The sequence below is a fragment of the Colossoma macropomum genome, unplaced genomic scaffold (assembly GCF_904425465.1).
Source record: "Colossoma macropomum unplaced genomic scaffold, Colossoma_macropomum, whole genome shotgun sequence".
Classification (NCBI taxonomy): Eukaryota; Metazoa; Chordata; class Actinopteri; order Characiformes; family Serrasalmidae; genus Colossoma; species Colossoma macropomum.
Window position 1 is genome coordinate 8,160,486 of NW_023494800.1, and position 22,652 is coordinate 8,183,137.

A 22,652-nucleotide genomic window follows, 5' to 3' on the forward strand; every position below is an offset into this window, starting at 1 on the left:
TCCTTTAAAGTTACCATTTATACATACATACATATATGCCATTGTAAAGAATTCAGAGGTGGTAAGTTTCTTGGCAATGAAGCATTTCATGTCAAACCACTCTATCTTTGTTTACATCTTGATGTGAATTATGCAGAATATTTTGAAAAATCAGTGAGATTCATCTTTAAACAAGGCACTTTTTCACCATGGGTTAAGTTAAATACTGTGCCACAAAACATATATGTTCATCTTCAATTACATTAATGTTGAATGGTGTGATGGATGATAAGTAAACTGCCCAACTTAGAAAGATTTTCACCAGCTGCCACTGACATGCAGTAAATTATTGGTCCAAGGCTGCTATACAAATTATACACATCTTACCATCTATATACAGCATGTTTTTTCATGCATCTTTGACACTCATAAACAATACATAATGTTTACTCTATGTATTATTCCCAAAACCTTGTTTGTGCCTCTTGTATCCATTCCAATTTAAATGGGAAGCTCTTTACATGCGTTGTTAATGGAATTTCACACTGAAATCATTGAATCTTTAAATAAGGGATGCAGAAAAATACAAACAAACAAACAAACAAAAAAACTTCTTACATTCCAGTCATTTTGATTCATGTCAATGCACTGTCTGGGTCCAGGTGGGTACACTATGAAGCTGAGTTCTGGGTTTTAAACGTGCTAAGTTTAAACACTTGTGGGATGGTAAACCTGTTCAGTTTAGGTTTGCTTTGAGTTTATTTCAACATAACTGTACCTTAAATTGAGCCCATTAGCAAGTTAACATGCTAAAATACAAATTCAGCTTCATAATATAAACCCTGGTGTTGCCCAGACTCCGTGTGATGCAGTGTCACGAATTTGAATTGCACTGAATTCAAATATGGACATTTACACAGTAAAATCTCTGGTGTTCTAGTGATTTTATTGTAAATTGTACACTTTAAACATTCATGGGGCGTCAGCTTGAAGTTTGTCATCTAGTGGTTTTAAGCAATACTTATTCAGGTCAGCACTGACTTTTTTACATTTTAATGATGCATATTTTGAAAAAAATAAATGAGACAGTAACTATAAAATATTGCATGGACTGAATAGTGTCTTCTTATTGGACATACATAAATCTTAACATAAATCTTAATAACATAACTAACATTTTGTTTAAATAAATCTTTTCTTATTCCTTACATTTTAACCATGTCCAAATTTCAGCAAGAATGGTTTAAAGAATGCACTCATAGTTTCCTCGTATAACACAACATTTATGACACTCTTTGATTTTGCAGCTAATAAGACAAATGCTGATGATAAGCCAATTGACTGTGAGCAGTCAATGCGAAGTAAACCATTTTTCTAAGTATACCATTTTTTCTTCTAAGCATATGAGCAGAATGTGAATGTCACTAACATAGCATGCATTTACAAACTTTACAGTGACATAAATGCATGCAAAGCTGCTTGATTATAAGCAACTTTTTCCCCCATTAAGTTCTCCAGAAGGTTATTTTGAAGGTTTTACTAAAATCTGTTCCTAACGAACTGAAATGACTGCTGTAACCTTTTGTTTTCAAACAATATCTAATTTTTACTGTTATGTTTTATTTTTGAGTTTTAATTTTTATTACTTTTGTTTTGTATGTTTGTTTGCCAAATCCAGGCATGTTAATATTGACTTGCTTCGCCCCGCTGTGACATCCAAGTCACAAGTAATCAATAACTGATAAGCACTGGTAAGATTCAGCCAATCAAATCGAACTAATCCATAAAACGTTGTAGTCTGTCAGACTGCTGATGAAACTGTGGCATTTATCTGTGGTAATGCCTAAATCTGCTTTTAAAACCAGCCACCATAAAATGTGCCAAAAATGAACAGTCATGATGCACATTTGCTTTTTAAGTACATCCTTGTTGCTAAATTCTCTAATTATAAATATAAACCTAAAAAAAAGACAAGAAATCACCAGCTCTTGCAAAACACTTCCTCTGACAGAAGTGATTTGGATGAGTCTAACGAAAACAGAGGGGTTTTGTCTCATACGAGGGAAAAAGACAGACCGTGTCATGATGGGTGCTCGTACACTGTTCTTTTGGACTGCGAATGCTTGTTTCGTCCTAAGCAAAAGAATTTGACAAAAGCCAAAATTTGCCATGCATTGACCAGAATGACATGTTCCACAATTGATGTATCTATCTTTATCTAAAAGTTATTCAACCAGGAGTTCCTCTTGAGATGAGCTCATCTCGTTTTCAAGAGTGTCCTGGCCGACGAGTAGGCAGCAGGTAAATTCCTCGTTACAATCCCAGCTTTTTACCCACATCTGTAAAGCTCTACAGGCTAAAGGCAATATAGCCATTGAAGCCACTGAGAAGGCTCTTAGAATGAGAGTGTTAGCCAGTGAAGAAGGCAGTGCAGGGTTTGTTTTTTCAATAATGTTTCTACACCGAAAGAAGTGATGTATTAAATATACTTGAGTTAAATTGGTACCTTCAAAAATTAAATATACAGTTGTATGGAAAAGTTTGAACATCCTCTGTTTGTGTTAAAAATTGGTACTCCTCTACAGAGAACACACTTAAAGATGGCATTTTCTGCAAATATTAGTGCACAATTTCCACTGATTTGGAAAAATAAAATAAAATAGTAAAAGGTGCTAAAACTTTCGCACAAGCCATTTTTTTCCCCCCAATGTGTTAAATTCAGCAAATAAACAGTAACTTTGCATTAAAATGTGTGTTCTGTGTAGAGGGTATGTACTTATTTTCACTTAATTTGACCAAGGGTGCCCAAACCTAATTGTGTTTTAATATACTGTGGAAATTTTATGGACATTTAAATCAGGTAGATTCTATGCATCACCTTTTTCTGCATGCTACTGAGGAAGGTATAGTAGTTAAAGTTTACTGGACCTCTTGTTTTTGGTCATGGTTTGTATACTGTGCTTTCCATAAGTACTCGGACAGTTAAGTGAAAAAAAAAAAAGTTATTTTTTGCTGGATCAACCTCTTTCAATACAAGTATTGAATATGATCTTTTATTTTGGGGTACTTATTTATTATATCTATATTATATCTATTTCTTTCTTTACTGATTGATTTTAATAGCAAAGTGTTTTACTCTTGATTATAAGTAAAACATTGAAAACACCACAGTTTAAATGAAATAACAGCACAATGACTAATGACAGGAAAAAATAAACCCAAACTCTATAGACATAGTCATTAAAAACAAATGTTTTTGTAATCTGGATTCAACTACAATTCTCTGGAATGCTTTTAAACAGATGCATCCAAACATATCCAGAAATAAAAGGTGATTCATTACCTCATATTCACATACTTTATATTATTACTCCGATTAAAAAGTATACTGCAAAAATGGCAAATTTGACTTCACTGTCCATTTACTTATGGAGGGCAATGAATCTGTACACTGTCAATGCATGCTTACTATTTACCAAACTTTTGTCACTGAAATGGGTAAACATGATTTCAAGGCTTCAGAATTTAAGAAAACGATCTGCTACCCATGATCAGCATTATGCTAATGCTGTTCTGTACTGCAGATATACCATATAGAGGATGACATCATTCTTAATGTCTTAGCCTGGTTACTATTACTGCATGTTACCTTACACATCAATGAGAACATACTAAAAAAAAAAACACTTGCCAGTTTATTATATACAACTATTGTGTATCTACAGTCATAAGCCATTTTTTTCATAAACACCACCCATATAAATGAAATGATGTTTGCGACTGCTGACTGTAGCCTGTCTATTGCTGCATAAGTTATCTACCCTGTCCATCAATGGAAAGAGACCACCATAGGACCACCCCTAGGACCAGATAGCATTTGGATGGTGGACAGCTCTCAGCACAGCACTGACACTGGCATATTAGTGGGTGTTATACTGGTATATGGTAGGTGTTTCTGATAAAATGGCCAATGATGGAAGTGCATGGTAGGTTTCCCAATTAAACTGCAACTCTCAGCTCTATTTATAAAGCTTGGAAGAGCAAGGTGGCAGCCACCTGGCTGGGTGCTTAAGCTCAATGGTGCACCACACCACGCCTTGCTGTGTCCCGCTCATTAATTTAAAAAGTGAAGGCAGACACTTCAGCTATTGGGCCACAAGAAGAATGAGGCAGGCAGAGAGCCATAAAACCAAACGCTCCCAATGAGCCCTGAGAGAATATGAAGGAGAGAACAATGAAGGCACTAAGGAGGTGAAGGAACTTCATCTAAAATGCTCTGTTATAATGGAGTGTTAGTGGGTGATTTTTCACATTATGCAAAGAAAACTCCCAAAAATGATTATTTTACTACACGTTTGCTCTAAAGACCATGGCACACTGTCACAGCATTCCCTGACCAACACCAGCATTCTGACGCTGACAGTTCCATCCTGGAAAAGAACTGATAAACCAAACAAACCAGTGTGAATGAGGAACAATATTCTAGAACCGTGTGAATGGGAGACAACATTCTAGAACAGTCTGAATGAGTGGGGACATTCTAAAGCTGTGTGAATGGGGAGGACATTCTAGAATGGTGACGATGAAGGTGAACATTCTAGAACACTGTCAATGGGAAACCACATTCTAGAACAGTGTGAATGGAGAAAAACACTGAAGAGAGAACATTTTACAACAGTGTAAATAGGCAATAACATTCCAAACATTGTAGAGCAATTTGAATGGGGTGACCTTTCTAGAACAGTGTGAATGAGGGAGAACATTCTGGAACAGTGCGAATTAGGGAGAACATTTTAGAACAGTGTAAATGGGACATAACATTCTACAGCAGTTTGAATAAATGAAAGCGTTCTAGAACTGTTTGAATGAGGAGCATGTTCTAGAATGATGTGAATGAGGGAGAACATTCTAGAACAAAGTGAATAAGAAACGACATTCTAGAACAGTGTAAATGGGACATAACATTCTACAACAGTGTAAATAGGATGACCATTCTAGACGACATTTTAGAACCATGTGCATAGAGAAAACATAAAAGGGAGAAAATTTGAGAAGAGTGTGAATGGAAGATTCTAGAATGGTGTGTAAAGAGAAGAACATTCTAGAACAGTGTGAATGGGAGAAAGCATTCTGGAACACTGTGATCAGGAGACAGCATTCTAGAACAGTGTGAATGAGAGATAAAATTCTAGAACCGTTTGAATGAAGAACGTTCTAGAACAGTGTGAATGGGAGAAAGGATTCTGGAACAGTGTCAATGAGAGATAAAATTCTAGAACAGTTTGAATGAGAAGAACGTTCTAGAACAGTGTGAATTGGAAGAATATTCTAGGGCCAACCCAACATTTGTGTTTACTGATGCTTGTTGGAGAACGCTGTCCGTGTGCCATGGCCTTTAGAATGATATCATAATCTAAAGGTTCTTGAATTGTTGTGGGTTCTACACCAATGTTCAAAATGTCCAATGTTCCAGTATGTATGTATGTATGCATGTATGTATGTATGCTTGGTTTGTTGTAACTTGGTCCTATAAGCTCACTTTAGCGTGGTTAGTGGAATGAAAGCTAAGAGTGTTCAACAAAACCTGCAAATTCATTTTGGGTAAAGTATAAAAGGCTGAAAATACATAAGAGCAGAAATTAAACCAGGTATAATGATTACATGAGACTGGAGAGATGCTGATTTACAAGGACTAGAGAATTCCCAGCTTTTACCTGCCCACACCCCAAACCCTCCTGTTCCCCAAATACACTAACCACCTCAATAACATGTTTCTGTTGAACTCCTTATCCACAGAGTTCACCGTCCCTCCACACATTTTTATAAGCATCATGTAAGTCTATTCACACACTGTGGACGTTCTTGTAGCAGTAGGAAGTAGTCAGTGTGTTTTGGAGAAGCATCTAGATGTTGTCGATATTTTGACCCAGTCCATCCTGCAGTATAACAATAATGAATCACACATCATGGCTGCTGCCAGGCCGGAATGAATGAGTGAAATGCTGGAGTGAAAAAAGTCAGGGTGTAATCAATTGCCATTCTCTCACCTGCCAAAGCGGAAATCAAGCCTGACTGCCACCTAACAGAGTTCAGCCAGTCGTGTTCATTGCGCAGCGCTGATCGATACAGAGAACCGACAAGGTGTGTGTGTGTGTGTTTGGGTATGTAAGGACACGTCTGGCTTCCAAGAACTCCTCATGTCCCCAGGGACGGTCGTGTCCTCCTTGAGAAGCTGTTCATGGTAATTTGTGTCCCGCTGGATAAACGTTTCTGTCAGCCTGCTGCCGTTTGGCGCCTGAAGCGCTTTCTCTATTGACACAGTATACGGCCCTCTACGTCTTCTCTGACAAACAGCTGACAGAATGCAGGATTCTATTTCAGGGTTAAAGGATATCGATAGCTTTTGTAGCTGCGTTATGACATTTTTGATATGGGGTATTAATAGCTTTTCAGACTGCAATACTGATACTTTTGTTACAGGATATTAATAATTGTAGGAACTGCATATTTACATTTTTGATAAGGTATTTTGATAACTTTTGCAACTGCATTTTTGACATCTTTGATATGGGATATTGATGGCTTTTGTAGCTGCATTTTGACATGTGGGATATTGAACTTTTAGAACAGAATTTTTGATATATTTGGTACAGATTACTGATAACCTTTGCAACTTCATTTTGAAATTTTTTGACTATGTTAATAACTTCAGGAATTACTTTTTAAATATTTTTGATAAGGAATTTACAAACTATAGGAACTACATTTTAAAAACTTTCTGATATGCTATTTTGATCATTTTTGCATTTTTGACATCTGGTATATCGATAGCTTCTGTAGCTGAATTTTGACATATTTCATATGAGATATTAATAGCTTTTTAAACTCCATTGTTGACATTTTTGATACAGACTATTCATCGTGTTTGCAATTGCATTTTTGACATTTTTGATATGAGATATGAGATTTCAGAACAGCATTCTTTTACATTTTTGATACAGAATATCAACAGTTTTTCATTCTCAAACCCAAAACTGAAAATACAAATCCTTTTCCATACGCAATCTAGTACCTGCTCCTAGTAACATACTAGAATGTGACAAATTAATTTCCCGATTAAATCTGTTTTTTAATTGTCTTTGACATTCTTGCCAATTTCCAAATCTATATTAACCCAGGCTTGGTTGCAGTGGGGTATGAATGCTGTATTGGCTGCTTACATTAAAGAATCCCTAATAGCAGTGTCATTGCTCTCAGCACTGGGATTTATCTAGATTGAAGAGCAGCTCTGCTCTACCCGAACATCTAAATAATAGTGATGGCTGTCTTGAAAGAGATGAGTGATATACTGGCAAATGATCTTAAATGAAGGCAAAATGTTTAATATTCCATGTTATAAGATTGTTTTTGAAATACATTGTTCAACCAATTTGTACATTTTTTATTTTGCCTACATTTAAGATGATTTCACTGGCCAAGATGTATAACTTTTTGCAGTAAAGCTTGTTACTGCATATCCAGCATCCCTACTGAGCTAAATAGCGAAGGCTACAGAGTGCAAAGCTATAAACAGCAGTGGAGGGAGAGAAAACACCTCCCTGTTCCTTCTCAAGGCTACAGCTCAGAGATTGATAGCTAATTTCTTAATGCCTTCAGTGCCCCGAAACCTCACTCAGTTATTCTTATGACTAAAGAATTCTGCTCTGCTGCTGCAAACAAATGTTCCACAGTCCAACAAAGCCTGGAGGACTAATCTCAATAAATAAAGCTCGGTCCCTGTGGGTAGGTGCATAGGTTAGAATTGTGTTCAAAAAGTTACGACAAGACACATCGCAACATCTTTCACTCGAGCTCTTCTTATTGGCTCTGAATCTCAAAAGTCTGTCCACTTTTTACACTTTGCTGGGCTCACAGAGATGTTAGGCAAGTAAAATAAGCCACTGTGCGATTGTATTAAATCAAGTAATTAATCAGTCAACAGGTAATAAACTCTTATGCCAGACGTGCCCAACTCTAGTCCTGATCTGTGTCCACAAACACATACTAGACTACACTATATGTGTAGTAAATACTGTACAAATGAAGGTACTATTATGCTGAGGTACTATTTGTGGCATTATTTAGTGTGGTAGTACACAGTTTTGGTTGCAGCCCTGCAGATCTACTGTCCGGCAGAGTTTGGTTTCAGCCCAAATCTGATACCCCTGATTCAGGACTTCAGGATCACCTGAATATTACAGCCAACTGTGTTTGAGCTAATCTGTGCAGAGCAGTAGATCTCCAGGATTGGAGTTGGGCATCCCTGTCTTAGACTCTGAAGATCAGTTTCCTTGACAGGGATTAAGTCTAGTCCTGTACTACACTTTTTTTTTTCTTTTAATGAAAAATCTCCATTCAGAATGTGGTAAAGTCCAGGTAGGGTTCAACATTAATGATGGCCCGATTGCCCGGGGCAGGTAAAATGCTAATTTGGGACAGTACCAGCGAAAATCACTTGCTCTGTGGGAATATAAGTGGAAGTGAATGAGAAACGTCATTACCTTGCAGTCAAATCAGTTTCCTTAGGTTGATTTTTGGCCCAGCCATACTGAGGACGTTTTACTCCATGTGTAGATCTTACCCTAATAAGGCAGACAAAACGGAGCAGCTGTCATTTAGGCTACACACAATCACAGTTATGAAAAATCCTGTCCATGAATGAACGAAAAAGTCCCTCGTCAGCACTGCTGGACATGTGCTACAACAACAGTTTTAATTAATAATACAAAAGACACAACCAAGAAAGAATAAGACTGCAGGTTATGGGGTTAACTGATATTCAGCTAAATAGTTTTTAAATTAAACTACCTTTGACCTAAACCTAAACATAACACTTATTTTAACAATAATCTAGAGTTCAATAAAGGGTTAATGAGGCAAGCCAGCAAGCAGTGAACCAATCAGTTCCTAAAACAAGTTGTCCTAAGATCAACACCTCTTGGCCCTAAATTTGAAACAAAAGTACATCAGTGTAACACACTGCAATCGAATCACACATTAAAAAAAAAAAAAACGCTGTCAAATAACTGCACATTGCCAATCAGGCCTGCTACCTCTCCTTATGAGAATTAGCTGATTGATGCTGGTCACTGAACTGATTTCCCCAGTGGTTGATTCCAACTGCAGCAGACAGAATAAGTCTGTCCCTGACTATACCCCTCTAGAGCGTCTGACCTGAGGAAGGGTCAGTGTCTCCTGACAGGGCAAAAGTAATTTCACCTCACATTGATGGAATCATTCGGTCCGTCATTGTCTTGTCTTCTAAGAACGATGTTCGAAAAATACCTTATAGTCTATACCTTTTGTTGGCGTGTTTAAGGGTTCGATTGTGTTTAATCTCTCTTCTGTAGTAAAGTGTTCTTTTAATGACTGCTTGTCATTTGCAACAATTGTCCAATCCTAATGGCCTTAAAACAGGCTACCTTGACTACTCTTGGATCTATAAAGTATATTTAGCCAGTGATAAGTACTAGAGATTACCAAGTCAGTGTAAATCACGCAGTCACTGCCAGCCAAGTCAGTTAACCAAGGAAAGGGGAAAAAGACCAAACGTTCAATCAATTTAGTATATCATTATACAACTGAACTTGCCCCATGTTAAATATAGATCAGTTAGTACATAGTTCTACATGTTGTGCTGTGTTCTTTATGAAGTGTTAGTGCTTAGTCCTTCATAGACATGTCTTATATGTGACTCATTTTCATCGTGACACTGTGTAGTAACTTTGAAAAGTGTGATATGTATTTTTAGATCCTGCTTTAGCACGTTTTTGCTAGTTACTAGCCTCCCCTTCCTGTCGATTTTTATGTCTCCATTCTGTCTCCATTGTTCTCCCATTACTTCACAACCTGTAATGTTTCAGAACCCTTTTTGATGGTGTTTACTGTGACGTCAGCTGAAGTTTTGTTTCTCTTTTGGGATTCGCTCCTTCACAGGGAAGAAGAACTCGCTCTTGCTGCAGAAGTTTCAGAAGGATCTGAATGCGGGCGTGTTCAATACACAAGAGAACGAGCTGCTGAAGCAGATCATCCGGCAGGACCGGGAGATGGTGATGATGGTGGACAGGAAGCAGTCGGTAACGGGTGCCAACTCGACACCGATGTCTGGAAACTCCATCATTAACTCTCCTGCTCAGCCACCATTTCCTATTGCTAACAGCCAACTTCAGCAAGCCATGACCTACAGCACCGCTGCATCCATAACCCCGGCTGCCCGCATAGCTCAGGGCGTTGCTTTCTCTGTGTCTAGCGTTCCACCTGGAAACCTGGCCACTTCTTCACCAAATCCACCTACACCCTTGCAGCAGCCGAGCGGCATCATGTCGCCATGCTCGTTTACTGCAGCCGTCTGCAGCCCTCCCGTCCAGACGCCTTTGGCTGGCCGAACGTTCCAGTACGGCTCACCCACGGCCTCACAGCTCTCCCTGGTACAGCCGCCCATTCCCCAGCAGTCCATAACAACGCAGCAACAACAGCAACAACAACAGCAGCAGCCGTCCCAGCAGCCTCAGGCTCAACAGGCTTCTCCCCAAAGAAGCGAAGTCCACAAGAGCACACAGGCGCTCCAGTCAGGAAGCCTTAGCCGAGACATTCGCCACCTTTCAGCCTCCCAGCCTTCTCTACCCCATGAAACTTCGCTACCTGTCCGGCCACACCCATCCTCCGGCGAATCCTTGGCCTCCATCCAGCCCCCTGCAGGTCCAGCCCAAACCCAGGCCCAAGCCCAGCCTGCACAGGCCGCGCCACAAAGCGGCATCCGCACCACCGTCCCCCAGAGGGTGGCTCTCTTCCGCCAGATGTCATCGGGAGCTTTACCGCCGGTGCGCGCGGCACCCTCTAGCATCCAGCACAGGGATCCCACAGGATCCAGAAGAGAATCAGCGGTCTTGAGCAGTACAGAGACCGAACAAGACAAGATGCGATTCGCATCGAATTTATGATCCCGTTCTTTTTTTTTGTTTTGATTTATCTTTTGTTTCTTGTTTATTTTTTTAAAAAATGATTTTTGCTTCATTTTTATGGAGAAAATGGGAAAAAAGAGACTGAAGTATTTTTGTTTTTCTCCGACTCTCTAAAAGATAACCTCATAGATTATCCTGTACAGATTACCCTTGTATTATATTTTAGACATTTCCCCTTCAACTTAAGAATGTATATTATACAAATATATATGTGTAAATCCAACTAGAATACTTGGCATTGACTATATGAAAAAGACAGAAACAGTAGTATAAATGCAAGTCTTCCTTTCTCATATATATGACTTACATGTCGAAGAGGATTTCCATTTTTTTTTTCTTGGCTGGTTTAAATTTTTGTTGTCTTTTTTTTGTAACTGGAATGCAACGTGAAACCTGACAGTGACTTTTTCAATTTATTTATTTATTTTTACTCAGAGAAGATGACAAAAACAAGATCAGCATTCAGCAGCTTTTGGCATCACTGTGGAAAACCTACACGCAAACAATACTGGAAACCACTGAAACCACTTAAAGAAAAAAAGCACATTCGTAAACACAACACCAGAATACGAGTGGAACATACATTTTTGGGAAGTGTTCGCAGGACCACAATATTGGCAATAATGCGGGTAAAAATACAGGCGGAATTACCCTCTGCAATACTTTCTGAAGTCCAGTAACTGGTGTAGTGTTAAAACCGAGGCAGTGTTATGGGTTCAAAGGGAATAAATCTTGCATTTGCTGCTTTTTTTCCTTTTATTTCACTTCTTTTCTTTGTTTTTAAAGAGTAAGTGTGGTTGCAGTTGGATGTTATTGGATGATGTTATTTTCTACTCCTAATTTCTGACAGAGATGGACACAAAGAAATGTCGTTTAATGACTGTGTACATTTATAATATTTATAAACTAAAGATTATCACCATTATGCAATAGACTGTGATATAAAGACAAACTATATGTGTGTTGTAAATAGTTTTGTAGATCTAGTATTTACCGAATAATGTGTGGTGCATTCTCAATCATGGCAATGTCTTACTTCTGTCTGAAGCCTGGATATCACCTATATATATATAAATATATATATAAAAATACATATATGCATATGTACTAAAATAAGTGACGAAACCACAGATTATCATTATCATTAGAGATAAGCAAACCTTAATGCAAATAATGGCATAATACTGTAGTTAGTACAGAATAAAAATATCTATATATATATTAAAATGACCCTGGGGTGAGCTGGTGAAGCTTAAGGGTAAACTAATTAGAATTATTATCATAGTGATGATCTGGATAAGAAGACATCACTGCAATTAATTCGGTGACGGGAGAAAAGTTGGTGTAGACGGAACATTTTAGAAATGCACATTTATTTCATGGATTTGTTCCCAAATTTGTCCCCCTTTATTTCTAAAAAATATAACACCCCAAGGAATATCATCAATATACATGTACAATAAGACCTTATCATTACTGTAAAACGCACAGAGTTGAAAAGTGCACCCACTCAGTAAATAATCTTTTTTGTGCATTTTTCTATTTTATGTTAAAATCAGTATTATGCTTGAGCAGTTGACACATATTGCTATGCAGTAACGCCCGAACATAGTCATGTTAGTCTTTTGTTTTTCTCACATTCAAATGTGTAGGATAAGAGCTCACTCTACATCTATCGACTATGACTGCCCTTTCTCTGCCTTTTTTAACCCATATCATTTATCAGTTTTGTATCATTTATTCGTTCTCGTCACCTTTGTACAGTTTACAAGAACCAGCATCAACCATTTCAGCATTTTCACAAGATCACAACTTTTCCTTGAAGAGAATGAGTGGACAAATGAATCCATCTCAGCCACGCTGCTGGCACTGTGAACACAGAATGAAATGTCCAAACTGGTATTACTTGCACTGTATATGGATCTGTTGTTGTTGTTCTTGTTGTTGTTGTTGTTTTTAACAGTAAGGATCAACGAGTCACATTTGAGTCACACAGTGTAGAGTCTGTCTGTTGTTGGATGAAATATTGAGCAGAAATCTCCATTCCAGTTTAGATATCTTGAGCAAAATCTAACGCTGTTTTGCATTAAGGTTTCTCTCTTATGTGTATGCCTGCGTGTGTGTGTGTGTGTATGTGTGTGAATTCGTCCTGCGTGGGGCTTGAGACTCTGATTGACTGGGCCTGTCATAACTACTGTACAGCTTTACAATAATTTCCACCTGTAATGTCATTCATTCCCACAATCATCATCTTGAAGTTGCTGACTGATTTGTATAAGAACTTGAAAAGTCTTGGTGCTCATGTAAACCTGAAAGTCAGCAGTTAGAAGAAAGTAAAAGAAGCTGGAAATCAATACTCACTAAAGCTGCAGTTACACTAGATATTCTCAGTTCACGTCTTCTTGCAAAACAGGTGTAAACAAGGCAAGACTGGAAGAACAATTCCTCAAACCCAACACAAACATGAAAGTAAAGATAGTTATGCCATCTTTTTTCAGTCACCTAAAATTATGAATAAAAATCCTCTGTTTTGATGCAGTTAGCATGCTAGCTAACTCACCAGAGGTGACATGAAAGTAAAGTTATGCCATCTCTTTCAGCCACCTGAAAATATGAAGAAAATTAATGAAAGTGGTTGTCATAAAACTGCAGATTTAATTGTAATTTTGAAACTAGACAATGTGATTTTGAAGCTAGACAATGCTAAAATTATCGCTTCCTCAATTTTGGATCTGCAGTGCTGCTATGAAGTCCAGCCAAAGTCGCTGTGCTATTGGTCAATGAGAAGAATGTCCATGTCAAAGTTCACTTCTCCAAAATGTCACCAAAGTTGAAAAGAAGTTATTTTTTCCTGCAATGCAACGCCCTTCACTCTTACCATTCCCATTGGAGTAAGTGCTACTGTTAAGATGCTAGCATGACTGCAGCTTACGTCAGTTGGTAAAGCAAGCAACTAGTAAAAATACATCTGTGATACACACTGTCTGAAAAAAACTGTCATTTCAGACCCAGAACAGAGCAGAGCTTCAAGCCCTCTGGAGAAAACTATGGTACTTCACAAACCCACCTGAGTCAATACTGTACTAACTCAAACCCAGGCCACCTCCTCTTACAAGCATGCATTGTCACAAATACTTAAAAGAGATACTATTTAAAAATGTTGACGTTTTAAATGTATTGTGAGATTAATTTTTTTTGTTTGTTTCTTTTCATTGTCTGCCTAGACGTTATTTGTGTGTGTATCAGAAGCATTGAACTTTCACAAAAAGGACATTCTTAAGTATTTGTGCCTAAACTATAGCCATATTTCACCCTGTATGTTTTTTCTTTGTTTGTTTGTTGTTGTTTTTGTTCTTTTGGAGAGTGGGTTGTGCGCTTGCATGCTGTGGTGCATGCATGTGCATAGATGACTGTGTAATTGTTCTGCGTTTTCCGAAGATGAGGTTAGTGATGAAGATGGCCAAATGCTTCAGAGTAAGAGGAATCATGAGACGCATGGTCCAACCGTGCTGGACGGCCAGCCGTTCTGTCACAAGCTCAGAAACGAAAGACCAAGTGCTATCTGTTCACTTTTAAGGAAAGCCCTATAGGATCTGTATTCATTTTCCCAGTGGTGGTTGTGTAATAATGTTTGGAGGAATTTAATTGGCTAAATGGTTTGTGATAAAACATTGCAGTAATTTCCTGAGATTCCTACTGACAGCCCAGACTGAAAGATCACAGCCTGGATGTTCATGACAATTCAACACTGTTTGTATAAGTGAGGATAAAAAAATAATTTTACATGTAAAAAAGAAATGTTTACATGTAACAATTTAATTTTTAATAGTCCAAATTTAGAATTTCAACATCAACGTGTAATTTTTACGTCTGAACATTGAATTAGAATCAAAATTTCAGTCACATTAAAAATAAGTTGCTCCTTCTATTAACATAAATTAACCTAAATTGGGAAAAGCCACACATTCTTACATGCTAAAATACAGTTCTTAGGAAAGTTAGAATTTTGATGCTAGATTAACTTTTTTATGCCAAAATATTTTTTTTCACTAGTATTTTTACTTGTTTAGATTGAATTTCTCATATTACTGTGGATAAAAGCTAACATGTAGGCCTGTGTGCAGCCACACTCACTAACAATAACACAGCACTTGGCCATGTCTCTTAACAGGATTGGGATTAAAACCACTGATTTAATTGGTAATCGCTTAAATAACAGACCTCCCCAGGTCTAGTAGGGCTTTCAAACCATGTTAACTGCACATGTACTGTAGGTCTAAGATGGCTGAATGCATTGACCAGACATTGTAGGAAATCCAGAGCACCTTTGTAACTTTCGTTATAGCCACTGATGATGACGTTTGGTTGGATATGTTATTGTTTGGAGCAAAACTGGCCAAAGCGAAACATTCTTAGAAACTTTACGTGTTTGAATTGCACTTTCTGATAATAAATAAAGAAAGAGAGAGAGGGAGAGATGGAGAGAGAGAGGTCTATAGATGCAGACATATCATTCTGCATTTCCATTTAGTTGAAGTTGATAGAGTACTATGGAGATATGTCTTGTAGACTCGAGTTCTCCTGCCCCTTTTATTGGGGTTAGAGGGTAGCTGTGTTTTCAGTTCCAACATAGTGCTTATCTCTTGCTATGCCATAGTGTATAGAGTCTCGTATACAGTTACGATGGTCAGCAGAACTCTGTGTATCTGCTATTTTTGATACTGTACTTGCCTTCGGAAGGGAACGCTTCCTGATTTCAATGTGCTTTTTGCTCTCAGCTCTAAACTCAGCTCGCTTTCCGGAGGGAGGGACACGCGTACGGCGCTAAATACACGTTTGCAGTCACTCGGTATGGAGGCATTCAAGAAACCAGCACATGTATTTGTATATTTTGTTTTTCCTTGGTTTTTGTTCTGTGTGAATGACAATAAAAGATGCAAAAGAGAACAAAGAAACAGTGCTTCGAATAAAAGGGAAGAAAAAAATACAAAACGTTTTGGTTTACAGTCTCCCAGATGCAGGCGAGATTTACGGTTTAATATGTTTACCTGCACTCTGCATGATGGAGAGAAGGGAAAACGCTGCAAGCTGCAAGCTCTTCTTAAAGTCAGCTGTTCTGTTCATTGTGTTCATACATGTAAACCAAGGCTTGGTTTGGCTTAGAAAAAAAAAAATAATGATAATTAACAGAAAAAGAAAAATTAGTGGGTTATTTGATCTGGAAAGGTAAATGTATACTTTCTTACAACTTTATGCAGACAAACGGTGTTTGTCAAAATTGTTTTTTTTTTGTTTGTTTGTTTGTAAATAATAAACCTTTAAAATATAGAGAAAAAATAAAAGAAATATTGTCATTTATCACCGTGCCTGTTTTTTTCCTGACATTAGACACCTTTTTTTAATTCAATTCTTAAGTCAACTCAATTAAGCAGAAATACAATGAGTAGCTAGACATCTGCTGTTGCTATGCAACACTGATAGCGATGTGTTACTAATGTAAAAGTGGTATACCTGCTTATGTAGAGTCAATATATGAAGATTCATCACATAGAAGATTCCCTCTGCCATAGAGTGAAAAATTAATGGTTTACTCCCTTCATCTACAACACAGAAGAAAGTAAATGAAGATCAAGGGATGCTCATACCAGTGTTTATGCTCTTCTGTATGAATGAATGTAAATGTGCTCCATCTAACAGCTATTCAGCTTAAACGGTCAGGGCTCACCAGCAGGCCCAAAGTTCTATTACACATTTCTATAACCTATGAATAGCTCAACTAGTTTGCATTGAAGTCCCAGTAGTTACGAAATAATAAGACTAATAAGCCTGGGATTCAAGGGGTTAAATACATTCATAGCGGAGAGGTACATGCAGGGCATTGTATGGCAAACAGTCCCAAAATAAAACTTTTTTTTTTTCCATATTGACCATTATTTACCATTTTACTATCATCAACATTACAAAAAAACTCAGATGTGTAGGTTCACTGGTGGTTTTGGATGGTAAATAAAATGGCTATATCTGTGTTGCGGACACTGCAACCCCTGGTTCGCATCACCACCACTGTAAAGAAGTAAGATTCTCTAAAGGGAACTATTTCACATTACACCACTCTGAATGACCATGTTCACATCTCAGTAACAGAATTATGCAAAAATTTTGCAAAATCAGTGGAATTCCCCTTTAACCTCACACAGCTAACCCAACTCTAACTTTAAACCCCCCACACACAGACACATCCCTGATGTCATCTCTTTAAAACACTCATGTTTTTTTTCTTTCTTTCAATATTTTGTCCTTACAAAGTAATGAACGCTGCAGTTATTGCCAGCAATAAAAAAAGCTTATTTATTTGTATATTATACATTTCTCACATATAGCTTAATAAAACTGCTTGAAATTATTTAGTGGAACTTGATGACAAGTTGTTGTTGCATGTACAATTTTGCAGAAATCTTTACATTTTTGCCCTGTTTTGTCACATAATATGTATGAGATAACTAATTAAATATGTTATTACATTAGTATAGCAAAACAACAGTAATAATTCTAGACTTCAAGGGTTAGAATAAAATACACAGAAAGGTGTTTTGAGTTGGAGGTGCTAAAATCTTGAACAGTATATATGTGAGGCACATCATGACATCATGCAAAATTATGTTTTATTTCAATTTCTTTGATTATTTACACTAAACAAACTAGAACATGACATAATGTGACAAGAGACAACACATATACACATAAGTGACACATCAAACAGCCGATGCACATGCTGCTCTCTGTGCTTTAGGACAAATCTATGCAACCAATCTGAATAGTGACCAATCATATTGTTGATAATAGTTGAAAAAACTTGTTCAAAATGTGGGACATTATTACATTTGCTGGAATTTTTAGCTTACCCCTTATTGCAGGCCTCCTACCGGCCATTGTGCCAATGGAATGAAAACTAACTTATTGGCTATTTTTATTAGTATGATAAAATAAAATAAATTCAAAATATAAAAAAAGTAAAGATTTTTTTTTAAAATTCACATTTAAATAATATCACAATTCAAGGCTGAACTGAGGGATCTCTAAAACAAGCTGAAACTGCATTTTACGGCTACTTTAAAAAGGGGTTAAAAAACAATATAAGGCCACTTTGGGTAAAACACCTACCCTACAACTCCGCATACACCTTTACTGTGGACTTGCAAAATGCAGCTTTAACTTAAACCCTTTCTACCCTAAAGCAAGCACACATCTTATACTCGGATTATTATTTTGAAATTATTGTTAGCAGTTGCAGTTAAACGATCCTGAAATGTGAGAGTGCTGCAGTCCCCTTGGCTCCCCTACTCACATACACACAAAATGGTGAGACTATCAACGATGTGTGATGGACTATGAAAAATATTCCACAGTGCTCATTCATTAGCCCACTGATTCAAATCAGTTATGTATTCATTCATTAAGACAGTTCCTTCCCTCTGCATGAATCACTGTATCGTTGCTGTCAGGCAAAAACTGTCATCATTTGAAAGATCCAGTTAACCTTTGCCTTGTGTTCAAATTTCATGATGAACAGACCAGCAGAAATGGCCCAAAATCTGGTTACATTAACTTCCATTACAAGATAAGAATGTTTTTTTTTTTCTTTCTCCTGTAAAATTCACCATTTTAGAGATACGAGGTTTAGATCTGACATGGATGATATAAAGGACGAGTGTTGGGCTTCCTCTCCCGGTTTGTTATTATTCCTAAAATTTTACACCAGAGGGATTATTGACAGAATCATATCAAACAGGACCAGAAGACCTGGAGAAGACACAGAAGCATTATTGACAGACACATGAATTCATATGAATTTATAACTAGACAAGGGGGTTTCAGGACAGAGGGGCCTGTGTTTGTGGTAAATCTCACCAGGGCTTTTATGAAAATGTCCAAACTTACTTTACACAACAAAACAATCTGAATTTTGTGCAGACAGCTATATACGTGTTAAAGACAGCCACAGAGGCAACACCGCTGAGTACCTGTTAAAGTGAAAAGCTAGTTCATGAAGAGGTCTAACAGAGTTCTAAAACATTTCTGTAAAATGAAAGAGGAGATGTTTGTTCTGTTATCTCATTATGAACGGAACACTGCATCCCATCAGACAGTCATACAGCATTAAACACGTGTAACAGTAGACACAGCGCATAAATGTTTCATCATGTATGAGGGACACAGGCTTATTAAATGAATGCTTCGCACGACAGTATTGCTTTTATAAATATCCTCTAGGTAACACACAATGGTGTCCTTAGAATGATCTAAAAATTCACAGTGATCATCATATCTGGACTCATGAGATGCTCTAAAGTTGGCAGAAGACAGTCTTTTTGTGTATGTTCAGTGTCATGAATGCTGTACTTACAATCGGATAATAAAATAATTTGTGTTATTTATTAGTTAATGTTTTAATAATTAATAATATTTCACATTTTCTTTTTCTATTTCTATTTTATGTTATATATGTTGATTGTTTATGGCTGTAAAATATGTCAGTCAGCTGCACATGAATAAAATATGGATAACACAACACATGCCTAAGCATTGAATAAAGCACTACTTTAGAAGATTACTGAAAGAATGTTGTGTGGACTAAAAAAAATGTGGCTTGAATGACAACTGTTATGTTTGGCAAAAACCAAACACAGCATTCCTGTATAAGCATCTCATCCCAACTGTGAAACATGGTGGTGGTAGTATCAAGGTTTGGGGCTGTTTTGCTGCCATTGGACCATGACAGCTTTTTATTATTAGATGGACCTATGGATTCTAAATGTGCCAGAAAGTTCTACAGGAGAATGCCAGTGTATCTGTACATGAACTGAAGTTTAACAGATAGGTCTTGCAGAAGGACAACACCAGTTAGTCCACCAATGAATGGTTTGAGCAAGAGAATTTTTTATTTTATTTATTTTTTTTAATGGCAGACTCAAAGTCCAGACCTTAGAAATCCATTAAAATTGTTGTGGCAGGACCTGAAGTGTTGAGTTCATGCACAAGTTGAGTTCTGTATGGAGGAATGCATCGAGTCCTCCAAGTCGATTAATGAGACTGTTCAACAGGTACAGAAATCATTTGGTTGAAGTCACTAATGCTGAAGTTGGCCACATCAGTTACTGAAAGCTACTTTTGCCATCAAAGACATTTCATGTTGGATCACTTGATCAATAAATGAATGGAAAACTATGTAATTGATGATGTTATTTATTTTCTCGTTGTCTATTGTGATGACAAATGAAGATCACATCACACTAGGTTACATTTAAGTTGAAATTTAGCAAATTCTAAAACAACTATATAGCACCAATGTATAACAAAAAAGAACAGCAATGACAGCTGGAGAAACAATGCAAAGATGATAAAAATAGTGCAAATATGCATATATAACTGTATATAACAAATCAATACAATGTTTTAAAAATGTGAGCTGCTAATTTGGCTGACTAATGGATGTAGTGAGTTGTATGGTTGTGTTTTGAATTGCTCTTGAATTCCTTTTTTTTGAGTTAGTTTAGACTAGGGGTCAGTTTGAGGCTACTATGTAAAGTCCATGCCAGTCATGTACTGTACACATTTTACGTAACGTTCAATGTAACTGTGCATTAAAAATAGCTTAAACTGAAATGCCACATTCATCTGGGTGCTGCAGTGGTAGATTTACAGGCTTATTTCTTTGTATCCATTTAGCAGAGTCATAAAGATGTGAAGGGGCAAGGAGGTAATTGGACATGTGAGTCCAATCTCTAGCCTTGCAGCTTATGGGTCAATTTAAGGTCAGTCATATTGCAGGAATATTTCCCCTGGTTGGGTGCATCTGTCTCCATTAAAGCCCTGCATAAAGTGCATGCTGCTTTCACAAATCCACACGGCTGAGAGTGTTGCCATTATTCAGAATGCAGAAGCCCAGATGACACCAATACAAACCTGCTTACCATCAAATATGTGGAAACAAGTAAACAGATATGGTCAGAAACATATTTCACAAAGCCTTTAAAACACATACATGTATATGCACACAATGTAATCTCGTGTGACACAGCTAATGATTCAGGACTAAAAGACAAGAACTTTATGGATTAATTCACCCCATATGTGCAATATATTAACGTCAAAGCAGTTTTTTCACAGTCAGCAGCAGCGCTAAGAACTGAGAGGGTCAGATATGATGGTCAGATATGATGTGGTCAGGACACAAAACACTACTCTTGACTGACTCAAACATTCACTAAACACTCATTTATATAAGCAGAGAAATTCTGTTGAAAGTGTATCACATTTGTGTTTGTAAGTAGATATTTTATGCAAATAGTCTTGTTTTACAAAAAGAAAAATCATTGGTGCACTATGTTTACAGATCCCTATAAACAGCAATTTAATTAAAATTTGATAATGTTTTACATTAAGGGTCCCAAATCAATTGGAAGTTAGTTGTTAATAAGCCATTAAATACTCATTATTTATATTTTAATTAACTGCTCATTAAGCATAAGTTAATGATACTTAGTAATTGAGTACACCGTTAACTGAACAAAGATTTGTTCAGAGCCAATTTACTGATTGCGCAATAATTGCAGATTATTACACTTTTAATGAGCTAATAAGTTCATTCATATGAAGGTGTAATATGAGAACTAACTAGTGCTTATGTGTTATTCCTGTAACATATTACTTAATAACAAACAAATAACTAAAGCACTGTGAATGCTTCGCATAATTGTACTATATATTAAGTAACACACACACACACACACACACATATTAATGTAGTAACTGCAAATATCTAGCGTAAGATTTTTATACAAGTCTTTCTTTTATACTTTCTTTTGTTATTGTCATCATGTAAAGATGTCAATCCAAATGTCCATTCGTGTTTTAGGGATAAATGAAGTAAAATCACAACCACAGCAGGTCTCTGTTTGCAGTCCGTCCCTGTGGATACACGATGCCAGTGAAACAATATTACCTGCTACCTCTTTTGATATAAAACAATCCGCCCTTCCGAATGCCAGCTGATACAGCTGGAACAGGGCAGTTTCGAGTGACACCAGTGCAGCTAGGATTTCTCTCACTACTGAAGTGCACATACAGCAAGATCTGCCTTCCTGTTTTTAATATCTACAGCCATTCCTCAACCTCGGACGCCCAGCTTTCTGTTTCAGCTCTCCAGCTCTGTTTTTGATGAAGGTCAAAATGACAAAGACTAAATTTAAACAATATATATACAAAAATATCTAGACGCCCCTTCTAATGAGTTAATTCAGCTACTTTAAGGTGCACCTATTTCTGATGAAGCGTGTTAATCTCCATAGAAAAGCATTGGTTATTCTGGAACACTCTGGGTCACCATGACCAATGCCAAGTGTCAGCTAGAGGGGTATAAAGACCCCAGCTTTGGGCTATGAAGCAGTGGAACTGTACTCTCTGGAGTGATGGAGCTCCATACAACACCACCTATACCCCAGTACCTGACCTCACTAATGCTCTTGTGGCTGAATGTAATCAAATTTTCACAGCAATGTTTCAACATCTAGTGTAAAGCCTTCCCAAAAGAGTAGAGGCTCTTACTGCTGCAAAGGGGAGACAAACTCCCTATTAAGACCCTTCAGCAGGTACGTAGGTGTCTTTTGGCCATAT

General features: G+C 37.3%; 1 protein-coding gene across 1 annotated transcript in view; it reads left to right on the forward strand.

The window, feature by feature from the left end:
• LOC118820535 (potassium/sodium hyperpolarization-activated cyclic nucleotide-gated channel 1) overlaps window positions 1-11,132 on the forward strand; it is a 175,421-nt gene extending 164,289 nt beyond the window's left edge. The window contains exon 8 of the mRNA XM_036588899.1: window positions 9,955-11,132. Coding sequence (XP_036444792.1) covers window positions 9,955-10,958 — 1,004 coding nt within the window. The 3' untranslated portion in view covers window positions 10,959-11,132. The remainder of the gene's footprint in view (window positions 1-9,954) is intronic.
• The last annotated feature ends 11,520 nt before the right edge of the window (window positions 11,133-22,652 follow it).